The 14,244-nt window shown below is 52.6% G+C and overlaps 2 protein-coding genes across 2 annotated transcripts; both read right to left on the bottom strand.

Annotated features, from left to right (window-relative positions):
- Positions 1 to 6,030: 6,030 nt before the first annotated feature.
- hoxc5a (homeobox C5a) lies at positions 6,031 to 7,565 on the bottom strand. The gene is made up of 2 exons (XM_053849660.1): positions 7,208 to 7,565; positions 6,031 to 6,519 (listed from the first exon to the last, which is right to left on the bottom strand). The coding sequence occupies exons 1-2, from the start codon at positions 7,563 to 7,565 to the stop codon at positions 6,311 to 6,313; spliced, it is 567 nt and encodes a 188-aa protein (XP_053705635.1). The 3' UTR covers positions 6,031 to 6,310.
- Positions 7,566 to 8,586: 1,021 nt separating this feature from the next.
- LOC128749212 (homeobox protein Hox-C6a) lies at positions 8,587 to 12,057 on the bottom strand. Its single transcript, XM_053848575.1, has 2 exons — positions 9,615 to 12,057; positions 8,587 to 9,383 (listed from the first exon to the last, which is right to left on the bottom strand). Exons 1-2 carry the CDS (start codon positions 10,006 to 10,008, stop codon positions 9,073 to 9,075), a joined length of 705 nt encoding a protein of 234 aa, XP_053704550.1. The 5' UTR covers positions 10,009 to 12,057; the 3' UTR covers positions 8,587 to 9,072.
- Positions 12,058 to 14,244: the final 2,187 nt, after the last annotated feature.

The raw sequence follows: 14,244 nt of genomic DNA, 5'->3' as shown, positions 1-14,244 counted from the left end.
GTGGAGGTCCGGACCCAACATGTCACGCTGGGAGCTGACGGACGGCTTCACAAGAGTTCAAGACGAGGAGATCAAGAAGAAGAATCAGGAGCGGGAGGAGAGACGAAGCAGCCGCAGAGTGAGGAGAGAGGAGGAGACGGGCCCATGACTGGACCCACTGCAACCAGACTTCTGGGGATACAGTGTCACCACATCTCTGTCAGCTCCCGGGTTCAAACCACGTCACAAGGTCACTGCACTGAGAGGGGAGGCTCTGATGACGTCATAGTTGAAGATAAAGGGCATAGCAGTTGATCAGAACCTGACTGTGACTAATAACTGGAGCCACTTGTTTTCGCTATTTTCTTTCTCGAGAAGAGGAGCAGCGACCTGCTCAGATGCTGCTGAGACACGAAATGTTATGTATTTTTTATTTTTGTGAGGGAGCGCACGGTTCATCCTAAACACTCCTGAGCGCAGGCCCCGCATGCGTCTGACGTCACGTGTCCAGAATCTCGCTGGTCATCTACAATGGTGGAGGTGTTGGTCGAACCTGTTCACCACGTCTGTAAATAAACCTTTATGTCAGCGGGCGCTCATTTGCCTTCATAATGCGCTGCTGCTGTTTGTGGTAGGTCATCAAACAAATGTATTAAAATGACACACACACACCTCCCGTGAACACACCGTGCCGCGGAATCTTCCTCCTCTTGTTCACAGAGACTCCAGCTCGAATGTTAGGAGCGCTTTATTGAGCCATAAAAGTCGTAAATCAGTCGCCTTTAAACGACCTCCGCTTCGACACGATCTGCGGCCTGAATGTGCGGAAGCGCTGGATTCGGTCCGTCGGACCAGGAGGCAGGAGAGGATTCTCAGTCGCCCACGTATTCCAGTAGACACGCATTTGTGGCTGTTGGCGGTCACACAAATTCGGTTCTACAGGGTACATATAGACGACTCATCTGGGTCAGACGGGCGGTCCAGAAATCACTCACAGACGCCGCGGACATAAAAGAGAGAGAGAGTGTGTGTGTGTGTGTGTGTGAGTGGGACGCTTGATATGAATATTCACACGCTAACACGCCGGCACAAAGAGTCGGCGTGACAGCGGCTTGAAAAATCTCTTCCTATTGTTGCGGTCGCTTCTATTACCATAGTGACCGCTCCGTAACCTTTTCCTCTGACACTCCCGGAGCTAATGAGAGCGCTCCCCGAGAAAAATGAAAGATCGCACCGGAGACCCGGGAGGATCGGAACAGCGCGCTCAGATCGATGCGCCTGATCGGAATCACGCGAGACAACTTCTCCGTCTTCTTCTTCTTGGTGAAACAAGAGGAGGCAGGTGCAGGAGGACAATGAATACACGTAACGCTCCGCCGTGTTGCGACGGGAATCCAGACACCGCGAGGCTTCCTACCTCCGTGGTCTCCGGCGACAGTGGAGCTGAGTACATGCAACAAAACCTGGGTTAAATGACCTTTTCATTCGTCTTCGCTCTATGTATTTATTGGTTGTTCAATTTCCCAGCGTAAACGTGACGTCATCCGGGTGGCAGCGGTGATCTCCATAGAGATACATAACCGACAACGACACAGTTACAAAATTATAAATTCAGATTCATGTCATTTGGACAAACCATCAGCAACGTTAGCCAAGTCTTAATCACGGTTTGGCGGCCGCTATTTCCCGCCTTTCCTCTCAGGCTCTCTGCAGACGCGCAGTGGGATAAAAACTTCCCGAACAGTCCTGGTTTGGACTTCAACAAGCACCTTTGTACAACAAGTTCAAACGGTCGAGTCACTTGAATTTCGAGTTCCTATTTCCATCCGGTTCACTCGTTCGTGACACCCGCGCTCAAACAAGAACCTGATCTCACAGATCTGAAACGTTGCGCGTGAAGGACAACAGATCCAAATCCGGCAGAACCTGAGCTCTGCTGCGTGATTTGACGTCTCACCAGTCTGAGGGCGGAAGGCTCAGCTTTTGGCTGTTTTTTTTTTTTTTTTTTTTTAAACAAGAGACGCTTCAAACGTGTGTGAGAAGTCCAGGGACAGGGAGCGAACTCAGCTGTGGTGGCAGACGTCTCCCGCACCTGTCTTCACTCACCATCCTCGCTTCGTTGTTTGTAACTGTCACTACAGCGCGCCACGACCCGGCCAGGTCACGTGGCCAACATGCGGCCCGATGCTATGACACCGCCAACGCCAGTGCCGAGTTGGAACCCACATGACAAAAGGGCGCCACAACAGGAGGCTGGAGCTCACACGGCTCTCACCGAACCCGGAGTTTGAACGTGTTCAGACCAAAGCCACGCTCCTTATTGGAAGGAGCGGGGAACTGACGCGCGCCGCAGCGAGTGAAGCAGACTCCAGTTTCCTGGGAGTTTGGGGTTCGAAGCAGCTTCCCGTCCGGAGAAAGTGCGGAACTCTGGCAGCACTCCGAGCCGCTGACCCCGGGCTGACCCCGGCGGTTAGGCGCTTCCTGCAGTTCAGTGCCGCCACACGTTATTGACGGAGAATTCTCCCTCCCTCGCTCCAGCGGCCCTCCGATCTGCAGCCAGTTCAATAAGTGGTTCTAATGCGGAGGCTGGAGGAACGAGGCCCTCGGGCGGATTAATTTGATGTTTCATTCGTTCATTTGAGGAAGCGGCGGCCCAAACCGCAGCAGAATCAATCCGAGCAGAAGTAGGTGGAGGCGGCCGGGGCCCAGCGCGGCGTGACGGCGGGACCTGGCTGTGTCATATTCCAGCTCCTTTTAATCAACTCTTTAAGCTAATGGGCTGCGCACGAGGAGTCGCGTCAGCTCGTCCTCCGCGGGGGCCAAGTTCTCATGAAGCCAAATGTTGGATGTGAGTGAGACACTGGCTGACCGATGACCTCGCTTCTCCACGTGCAGCGAAGGAATTCCAAGAGTCGTTCGGCCTCGCGTGACGGACGCAGGTTGTGATCTCGGACGGAATGCGCGCCACAGAGTCGAGCGCAGATGTTGCGTTTTCTTCTGTAAATCCGCACAAATCTGTGCGTGTGACTCTCACACTCCGCCTTCACCGTAACCACAGAGCGGCCAGAAGAAGCGAAAAACGTCCGAAAATATTCTCAAATACTCTCCGCATAATCGACGTGTGAATGCGCAGAAACATTTAGATTCAGATTTGTTTTCACTTCGATAAGTTTGAAATGAACGAAATACTGAAATACCAGTTCCTCGTTCACGCTCGTAAAATAAAGATGCTCAAATACGGGAAATGACGAGTACGTCATTTATAATAATAATAATAATTATTATTATTATTATTGTTGTTGTTGTTGTTATATTATTATTATTATTATATTTTGACTCTTGAATCATTTTAAATCATGATCAATATCGGCTCGCCGTTACCTCAGAATCAACACAATGAGGCGACTGTCTCTCTCTCTCTCACACACACACAAATAAATAACAACAACAGCAACAACAATAACAATAATAATCCCACTGAGCACGCTGCATCAGTTGAGTATTTTGAGGAGCGTAATCTAATAAACGCCAGAACTAATATGATTGGCTCTTCAAAATACAGGGATAGAGACGGGAAGGCCAGAGCGGTGAGGTCAGCAGGTGGCTGAATCGCTGCAGGTGACGCGCGGAAGGTTCTCTCGCTAACAGGACAGACACGCCACACAATCTGCGGGCGGTTCGGGACTGGGAGGTGTTCTGTGAATAGAAATGCCACTCTGAGTGAGGGAGTCTTCTCTGGGAACAGGTTTGGAAGCGCGAGACTGGCTCAGGAGGTGCGCGTCGCCTGGACCTGACCTCCGCGGCGCGGACATCAGACATCACCGAAGGAGTCGCGCTATACACGGCGGGTGTTCGGTGAGCGTGTTCGTGATGATTCGCAGACATTTGTACATGTCGAGACTGGTGTCGGGGGCGGAGCCTAGACAGCTGCCTACGGACGCTCGCTACGGCCACAATGAGACTGGCGCATATTGGGAATGTTGCTCAAACCCTTTGATGGGACTGTGGACTGGTAATCTGGCACCAGACATACAAGGAGCACATCCTCAGAAAGTGTCACTAAACACGATGACCCCGCTCCCGACCTTCAGCTCAGAGTCTCTTTCCTCTCGACGTCCTCCCCACGGTTCACCAGGGTTCCGAGTCAGAGCGCCGGTCACGTGAGGCCGGCCCCGCGCAGTGAAGCTTTGGCGAGTGGAGAAATCCTCACTGCAGCCTGCAGCTCCAAATGCTTCTTTTAATTTACTGCCAGGCTGATCTGCATCAGAGGAGGAACTCCTCTTCATTCTTCAGACTTTTATTTGTGCCCAGAGACTGCGCGATGACAGAGTTTCCCTCCGGCAGAGAAGAAGTAGAACAAGTAGGATCACATCTTCACATCAAGGCGATCAAGGCCAGGCGCAGCGCCCCCTATCGTCCGCGCAGACGTGCCCAACACAAAGCAGAATGGTGGCGCTTCAGCGGCCTCCGGAACGGTCCAAGCAAACTCACTAAAGTTCTGGCCTCGGCTGATGTTGGACCATAAACCCTCAGCCAAAAAAGGAGTTGGACAAGAGAGTTTCTGCTGCTGTTTGTCTCAGAAGCGGCAGTCAATCTGCGGGTGGGGGGCCACATGTGGACGTGGAGTTGAACTGTCTGGACCAAGTCAGAGGAGAGAGAAGCGCATGATGAACTCAACCCCACAGTCTGACAGCCCCATTACTTGTTTGTCACAATGTTTCCGCTCTCTCCTGGAGGAGATCCTCTGTCTCCAGTGATCAAGTTTCTCAGCTCAGAAGAGCCTTCAGCGGCGGAGGGAGCCGTCTCTGGGACCGACAGTCCAGTTACAAAGTCACCATGAATGAGCCACATGATGCAACATGGCGAGCTCAGTCGACAGCACATCAGTCAGCAATAAGCCAAAAACAATGACTTCTGAGGGGAACGTGGCCTCCGCCACCGTGGCACCGGGACTCTGGAACAGCCACAACAACCTGCACTTCTGAGCAAAATCAAACCCATTTTCTAGCCTAACACTGCCATGTGTGATGATTATCACTGGAATTGTTTGAAGACAGGCACATGGAAGGTCACCTATTGTCTTGGAATCAAGGGTCCTCAGGAATGTCAATGAAAACCTGCTGGATCTGACTTTTCACAGCCAGCAGAAAGCAATACAAACATCACGTCAGGATGGAGGCGCACAAGACGCTGTCCAGCGTGTCCTTCCTCATGTGTCCCCGCTGCCTCCACCAGCAGTTGAGGGTGCTTCATTCATTCATCCACTAAAATAAATAAAGAGCCGGTTTTCGCACACACGCGCTGCAGCTGTGCCCCACGTCAAACTGCATCCTAACATAGCATGGTGAACGGATGAACTGAGTGAGTGAGAGATGGAGATGTCGCGCCAAGATTCTGCTTGCGAAGTATCGGAAGGAGAAATGCCGGTTCGATGACGTCTCGTGAATATTCCACGGCGCGCGCGCCCGGGTCACAACACGATAGTAAAATCAAAACAAAACAAAAGTGCAACACACTCGGTGGTGCGTTCAAGTCCTGGAAGTCAAAGCCACTCACTCGGTAGAAGCGGACCGGTCCACGGCGAGTCTCGAGCCGCTCCTGGCGCTGACCGCCGCTGAGCCCAGCAGCTGCGGAGCCGGACACTTCAGATTATATATGATGTGGAGATGTCGAAGGTTCGTCAGCTCCTCAGGCCATAAACCCGCTGGAACGACGTCACGTGCTCCCCGCGCGCCACTCACAGACCCGCTCGAGGCCGTCGGCACATAGAACCTCGTCAAGTTGAAAATGGCCAAAAGAAGGCGTCGGGATTCGAGCCGTGTTGGCGAGCGAGTGTCAGTGGCCGAGGAGGCGCGGGGAGAGGTGAGTCCTTTTGCTTTTCAACGCGCAGCTGAGGCGGCTCGTCCGTCTGCAAGCTGCGGCCATTTGAGCCAACAGGAACCTGGTCATAAACTTTTATGAGACCGACAGGTTGGCTTCAGCGGGACACACTTTATTTCTCCCACGCGCACACCACCGCGACACGTTGACAGACGTATGCAGTGGGTTGGACACACTTCCGCACCTGACCACATTTCACACAGCAGTTGTTCAGTGACGTCGCTCAGACGCGTCATCATGAGTGACGTGTCGTTTCACCGTCCGAACTTTGTTGGCCGTCACTCAGCGCGGGCTCGTCGTCGCTAATTCGTTTTGAGGTGGAACGCTGGACCAGAGTGAACGATATTCGATATCGCAGTCACTGACGCCTAATTTGTGATGATGTCATTGCTGCCACGGTTCATCCGGAGGTCAGCGGCGCTGGGGCGGGTGGGGTCACCACCAGCCTGCGTTACTCCTTCACTTTGATCTTCGAGTCCTTCTTCCACTTCATGCGCCGGTTCTGGAACCAGATCTTGACCTGCCTCTCGTTCAGGCACAAGGTGTGCGCGATCTCAACGCGCCTGCGCCGACTCAGGTACCGGTTGAAGTGGAACTCCTTCTCCAGCTCCAGGGTCTGGTACCGAGTGTAGCTGGTCCTGGACCGCTTCCCCTCCGATTCTGACGTGGTACCAGAGCCAGTTATCAACAAGAAAGACTCAATGTACATCGAATACACAGTGTCCACTTTCCCGCCAGTCTCACCTCACAATGTCATCGTGGGATTATTTTCCTACCGATACAAAATGGATTTGATCGACGCCAACACAGCCGGTCAACTCGGCGCGTGCGGGAGTTTCTTCGGGGACCCGCTCTCGCGCCACCATCGGCCCTGGCATGCAAATCGATGGAAAAGCGTCTCGCAGCCGCTTTTTCTCTGCGCATCGTTCCGAAGCGAAAGGGCATCCACGGGGACACGAGTGAAGCCGCACATTTGAGTGGCTCGGGCCTCGGTGCCGGCGCGGCCCGGCGCTCTGCAGCCAGCTATTCAAATGCTGCAGAGGTGAAGAGTTCAGGACTGGGTCAGAGGACGCAGCGTCCAGGGTTCACTGGGAGGTGAACGCTGCACCGACACAAACACGCAGACGCGGAGATGGTGATTTTAGCAATGGTGATCGCAGATTTCCCCCTTTTATCCAATTATTGCGCAATAAATCAGAGCCGATCACCTCTTCACCAGAACCGAGCAGGTTTACGAGCTCGGCGTGTCTTTGTCGTCAAATTTATGACCTGACTTTTTTATTATTATTTCCACGTTTACCCAATAAAACTCGGAGGGAAAGTGGACGAGCGGAGTCGAGAACTTTACCGTGGCTCACGTGCAGTTTGGTCATCCACGGGTAGATCTGCGGCTCGCGCTCGCCGTTCCGCCCCTGGTTCTGGTTTCGCTTCGCCGCGGCGTTTCCTGCGTTCCTGTCCTGGTCCGAGCTCCCGGCGCCCGCGGGTCTTGCTGTCCGCTCCGGGTCCCGCTCCACCCCGCGTCCGTCCGCCGACGAGCCGGCCCCCAGGAGCGGGTCCGCGGGGGGCTCGTGCATCCCCCGCAGGCTGGGCAGCCTCTCCGCAGAGGTCGAGCTCCGAACGGAGCCAGGGAAGTCCACTGCGTAGCGGGCGGAATCGCGCACGAAAGCAAGCACGCCGCAGAGAGAAGCGTCGGCGTGTGGGTTCATTTCAAGGGTTTTGCGTCAATTTTCGCGTTTTTTTCGGCGCCCATCTTTTGGCTTTTTGGACCGTTCCGAGTATCGGGTGGAACCAGACCTTCGGGATCCAGGTGCAAGCGCGAGGTGCTGCACGAATATGGCACATCGGTCCTGGTCACGTGTGCGTGTTGGCCACTCATAAATTGGCTTTGATACTCTACGGGGCTTTTGATCAATGGGTGAAACGTGTCCAGGAAACTTGGAGCTCGTGCGCTGGTCCAGACTGGAGGAGGAGCAGGGGCGCACGGTGGGACAAGAGCGTCATCTGGCGTCTGCTATGGGGAGGGACGGTCAGCGCCGACCAGCACCGGCACAGACGGGACTGATAGCCCCGCCACGAACAGTACCGGCCCGGAGCTGGGACTCGCCGCCAACGGCCGACACTCGCTTCCGGTCGGCCGATGCTCCTCCTGCGGCACAATAACACCCGCAGTGACCCTCCACAGCCATAAATCTGACCACAAAAGTGTCAGATCCGGCTCAGGTCTGCCGCACTCGCCCCAGTGCCCCCCCCCCCCAAAAAAGTCACCATCATCTTCTGGAATTGAACTGTTGAAGTCGGTTTGATCCGACACAACCTCCAACATATCACGACCTTCACAGGTCCCGTCGCTTCGGCAATGCCATGGTGGAGCCCAAAACCTGGGGTCCGCGACCGTCTGACCGCGTGACGACGAGAAGCGCTGTCCCCGAAGTGTTGCGGACCATTTCAACTTCCCTGTTTTTGTCAAAACTCTACAATAGCGGTCCAATATTCGCGCCCACCTAAAGCACTAATGTCATGGCAGAGACGCAGTGCCCGTGAAGTGTTTGAAAAACGAATCTGACAGCGAGAATAACGCTCACACTTTAGAGTGTTTGGTGGAATCGTCTGAAGTCAGAGAGTGACATAATCAATAAAAGCAAGCAAATGTAGCCATTGTAAAACGATTGAAAAATGGTTTCTCAGAGCTGTGTGTGCGTGTGCGGGTGGCGACAGAAGAGGCGCAGGTGAAAGTGGAACAAATATTTATTTCATGATACACGATGATGACACAGAAACATTTTAAATGTAAAATAAAGAGGTACAAATATTCCTCGCGGAAAAAAGCTTTAGTCTCCAAAATTCACTCACAAGTTTCTGCAGCGGATTAAAGCGGGTAAATATGGTTATATACACGTGTGTGTTTGTTGTGTGTGTGCGTGTGTGTCTGAAAATTTCATATATATATATATAGAGAGAGAGAGAAGTGTATATGTGTGAGAGTGTGTGTGCGGCAAAATATTCAAGTTTTGTCGGGACCAAGCGCCCCGGGTCGTTCCTTCGCTGGAATGTGATGAGACACACTGAACACTAAGTCAACACAAAAACCGAACCGTCGAGGCTGAAATCTTTTGGATCTTTTAAGGCTCGTCACGAGAGAAGAGAGCCAACATGCAGAGAGCTCCCAGTCCGATATTTAGGTAGTTTTGTTGGGTTCTTCTCCTCCATCTCCTCTTACTCCGTCTTCTTCTTGTTGTCCTCCTCCTTCACCTCCTCCGCCGCGCCGCCGCTCCGGTCCTCCTCCTGGCCGCACTGTTCGCTCCCACTCACCGTGGAGCTCAGGTTGCTCTCCTTCTTCCACTTCATGCGCCGGTTCTGGAACCAGATCTTGATCTGCCGCTCGGTCAGACACAGCGCGTTGGCGATCTCGATGCGCCTGCGTCTGGTCAGGTAGCGGTTGAAGTGGAACTCCTTCTCCAGCTCCAGGGTCTGGTAGCGGGAGTAGATCTGGCGGCCCCTCCGCCTGTCCGTCCCGTAGCCCACTCCTGCTGCAGAGAGACGCGTCAGTAGGGGACACGGGACGCAGCCAGGGACCCCGCGCGGGTCCGACAATCGTCCTGTCAGGGCGAAGCTGTTTGTTTGCGCATGCAAAGGCCCGTCTCCGCGCAGAGCTTCGGCGGTGTTTTATGGGGCCATAAAGACTAACTTGCTCTCTTGGTAAGACAAATCGTAAAAGTGGCTCATTGGCTTAATTTATTTGAGGTAGTAAAACTCACCGCTGTGTGAGTTCATGCGCTGCATCCACGGGTAGATCGGGATGTTGCTCTTCTGCTCCTGCGCCCTGCTCTGATCCAGACTGTACTCCTGAGCCATGTGGCTCTGCGCGCCGCTCAGTCCCATGTTGGTCTGCCTGCAGCTGGGCAGCACCTCCTTGTCCTGCAGGAACACGTTGGAGCCGTACTCGTACTGAGCCCGTCCGGAGCCGAACACCACGTTGTCTTGCGGGGAGTAGAAAGGCGCGTATATCCGGTTCTGGGTCACGGCGGCTCCGTAGGAGGAGAAGTGGCGCACCGTGTCGTAGGTGGTGGAGTTGAGGGGCACGTTGGGCAGAACATCTTGGCCACCGGGCAAATGGCAGGAGAGCGACGGGTTGGCGAAATAAGAATTCATGCCTCGGTTGGTGACCCGCTCTCTCTCTCCACAACTCGCCCCACTTTCCGTCTCCAAGCTCTCAATCTCCGTCCCGTCGGTGTCAAACGCGTCCGCCTTCCCGCTCAAGCGCGCCCGTCGACTTTGTGGATTCAATATTATTAATTTCCAATCTCCGGTTAAGAGGCACAAACCCGACGAGTGTTATAGTCGAGTCCTGACTCGGCGAGAGACAATATGACAACGTCAGCTGACTGTTCTCCACCAATTGAGAGGCAGCAGTGCAGGAGAAACTGTAGCTTTTAGCTCAGAGCTGGAACATTAGTGCTAAATGCCGACAAACACGCAGTTGTGCAGCAAACACAGGTGATGGGGCGTTCAGGGCTGATCGAATCTCCCGTCGACCATTAAACAAACATTTGAGGTGAATCCACGAGCGGAAGAGGAGCAGCGATCACAAGTGAATAAGTCAGCCGCAACACAACAGTCCTCATGGCAGTGAACACAACACACACACACACACCGGAGATTGACGCCAACACGACGTCCAGGGGACCAGATTTATGGCAAATATTAGGTGTCGCGGCTTTTGTGCTTTAGACTGACAGTAGGCGCGCGTGCACGTCCCTCAACCGCGCGCACAAAAATGAGAAACTTTCGGACGTGAACAATCCAACACAACACACTCCAGTCAGGAGCGACGGTGGAAAAGTTGAACCCCCAAACACACACACGTCCGACAGGTAGCGTGGCATTCAAGGACCCCACATGGACGGACCCAGGGTTCTGTGCGTCACCACCTAAATCGAGTTCGTCCCCGAACATCGATGTGTGTCACGTTTGTTTGATCTGAACTCCCTTTTTATGGAAGGCACTTTGCCTCTCCTGAAAGGGGCTACACAAATAAAGATTTATCATTCCCATTATTATAATTGACAGCAACACCAGAGCCGCGTGCTCGCGGGTCAGCTCGCGCGATGGCAGCCCCGCTTACACAACATCTTTAAATTGAGATTACAACTTTTGTATTGGTCGGTACACACACACACACACGCGCGCGGTCTCTCACACACACCTGAGCGGATGAAAACACAACTCCCCATGATACTTCATTAATTTCCACTCCTTGAGAAAATGCTGCTTTTGTGTATTAAGATAAAGGCAAGTGTCAGTGAGGGCTGGGGGCTGGGGAGGGGGCGCCGCTGCTGCTAAGAATGCGTTTATGGTCTCTCTTCTGTGAGGGCAATAAAACAAGTGACGCTCCCCAGCACACAACTATCACTATCTCTGCAGCAAAGCCTGCAACCACACACACACGCACGCACGCGCACGGGTGAATATTCTTAATCCAGACTCTTCAAATGTTGCTGCAGATGTTGGACTCTTTACTTGGACATTCCTGTGACGCACAGCCAGAGAACAACCGATAATTATCTCAGCAGCAAATAATGGCTGGGAAAATGACTCGAGAGCTGCACACACACACACACACACACACACACACTCGCGCGCCGAGCGGTATCAAACAAATCTCTGTTAAGAGGCTGAGGACTCGTTCAAGACTGGTCATCGATAATATTTAAGGCGCTACGTGACTGTGATGAGGAGAATTAAACGTCTCCGGGCGCGTTCTTTTGCGCAGACAAAGCGCTTGGACGGTGAATCAAGTGGAATCGTCGGCAACATTAGCGCGCCGTATCTGGAGATGATCGATCCGCTTGATTAGAAGGCGGGCTGCGCGCGCGCATGTCGGCTCCTGGAGCAGTTCGGAATCTCGACTGGACCATAAAAGACACAGCAACAAAGAGACGGAAGTGGCTGCGGCAATAAAAGTTTCCTTTTCACCTTATTCGGGGCCATATGTGACATCCGCGTAGGTCCGAGGCGCAAACGGCTGTAAAGCTGCTCAGATCCTCCAGAAGCTCGAGAGAGACGCTCGGCCTCGTTTACTGCGCTAATGTTCTCACGAGTGTTCAAGAAGTTCCGCTAACTAACAAGTGAGTCTCCTCGTTGGTCCCCGAACGCAACACGCACGAGTGAAATGATGATTATTATTGTGAAAATGACCATCACCATTATTATTATCCCGCAGCAGCTGAACATCCGCTTCTTTATTTGATAAAACGACTCACGCACGCGCCATATAAAGCGTGTGTGTGTATATATATATATATGTGTGTGTGTGTGTGTGTGTGTGTGTGTGTATATATATATATATATATATATATATATATATATATATATATATATATACACATATATATATATATATATATATATATCCTACACACATATATATACATATATATATATATATATATATATATATATATATATATATATATATATATATATATATATATATATATATATATATCCTACACACACACACACACATATATATGTATGTGTGTGTGTATATATATGTGTGTGTGTGTGTGTCTGCGTGTGTTTGTGCGTGTGTGTGTGAGACGGACGGACATGCAAAACAATCCTCCATCTCACCTCTTGCATTAATTTAATCCATATAAATCCGAACAACAATCCTAGTGTATTTATATTATTTAAAAAAACACAGTATTTGTAGAGGTGTGAGTCCGTCTCTCTGGCAGCAGTTAGGAAGAAGAATTCTAAAAAGAATTCCAAAAATCCCCCGGCCTGCCCGCGGAAATCACACCGACACACACAAAAGCAGGCGGTTATTTCAGCTCATACTACGCCTCTAAACTCAGGCGCACATCGCTGCGGTGACATATTCCATTTAAAAGACGTGGCGCTCTCCTCGACACTAACAAACACGGATGAGAAATAAAGCGGGTCACTGAGAGGTTCCAAACCAAAAAGTCAAACTCGATATTTATTTCACAAAAGTAATGTCAGATTGAGACGTGTCGCATCAAACGCTCTATTTGAAGTGTGTGATTCCGTGCTCGAATCTTTCATCTAAATATTCCCGTTGTTTTAGCGCGGACTCCCGAGACGGTCCCGGAGCGCACGGCGCTTTCACGGCGAGTATGACTGAGGCATGTCCTCCTGTCTGCCCTGCGTGGCAGCTCAGCGTTGAGCTTGCTGGAGAAAGCTCGCCGCCGTCTCCGCAGGAGAAAAGCCTTCCGGCCGCAGGCTCGGCTCCTCATCCGTCACACTCGCGGGAGGAAGTTTTCAATTATGATCATCCGGCGCTGATGAGAAAGTTCTCTGCGGCACAGGCGGCTCGAGGTCGGCTCCCAGCAACGGGCCCCGACGGCTCCGGAGAGTTTGGGCTGTAACTGACAGAGTGAACAGAGAGGCCAGTGTGGCGCGGCGGGAGGAATGCAGTGACCAGAGGTCAGCGTCCGACTGACCGAGGGCCACGTGAGGTCCCCCCCATGGAACGCTCTCCTCGCTCGGCTTGACAAACTGCAGAGCTGTGGAGCTTTCATGAACGACCGGTGCCGCGGGGCCCGGAATATAGCACGACCTGGAAAAGTCTGACGTGAAACTCGAGGCTCGCGGGTCAAGGGGACGTGAGGGCGCCGCAGCCAGATCGGGACTGAGGACAGTTTCCGGACTGTCAGACCGGTGTCAGCGACACCGACGGTTCACCACTCCATTCCTCTCAACTACACTTCTGCGCGTGAGCGGTGGCCGCACAACTCAACGAGTGGCCCAGGTCTTATGTTGGCGACTGTGACGTCATCGGCCTGTCGGTGACATCATCGCCAACCACTTCATCCATCAGTTTGATGAAACGGAACATAAACAGTGAACACATTATCAGTCGTGTTGAAACGCAGACATACATCTCTCTCTCTTTCACTCTCCCTCACACACACGCGCGCGCCCACCCGCGCGCGCCTCTAATCAGGAGTAATCGCGTCATAACCATGTAAAAGGCTCCATAAGCACTTTAGCGTGGCGCGCTGCTCCAATTAAAGTCCGGACGTGTCCGGCTCGAAGCTCGTTAAGCTCTGGAGCCAGCGAGCACATGTTGATCCTCACTTCATAAATTAGGCCCATTAGTGGCCCACGTGACCGGCCTGTCCGGATCTGGACGCGAGACACTAAATGTGGTGTCTCGGACAGACTCGAGATGTGACGTCAGCACCGCGGCTCGCAGACTGGACTTCCCGTTTGTCTGCGTCTTCCACGGCCAGCGGCGTCAGAGCAAGTGAGCTGGACAGAGGAACTGGCCTCGGGTTGGGTTCGGCCAGTATTTCGCCTGTTATGTCAACAAAACACCTTGACGTGCTCTCTTGACGTTCATGTGTCTACATGACG

The sequence above is a fragment of the Synchiropus splendidus genome, chromosome 18 (assembly GCF_027744825.2).
Source record: "Synchiropus splendidus isolate RoL2022-P1 chromosome 18, RoL_Sspl_1.0, whole genome shotgun sequence".
NCBI lineage: Eukaryota > Metazoa > Chordata > Actinopteri > Syngnathiformes > Callionymidae > Synchiropus > Synchiropus splendidus.
Note: the sequence above shows the minus strand (reverse complement) of the source record. Positions and strands in the feature narration are given on the sequence as shown.

Coding starts and splice junctions, on each gene's coding strand:
- hoxc5a (XM_053849660.1), bottom strand. CDS start 7,565: ATGAACCCACACGCCGACGCTTCTCTCTGCGGCGTGCTTGCTTTCGTG. Junction 6,520..7,207: donor CAAACTGCACGTGAGCCACG/GTAAAGTTCTCG, acceptor GTACCACGTCAG/AATCGGAGGGGAAGCGGTCC.
- LOC128749212 (XM_053848575.1), bottom strand. CDS start 10,008: ATGAATTCTTATTTCGCCAACCCGTCGCTCTCCTGCCATTTGCCCGGT. Junction 9,384..9,614: donor GCGCATGAACTCACACAGCG/GTGAGTTTTACT, acceptor TCTCTGCAGCAG/GAGTGGGCTACGGGACGGAC.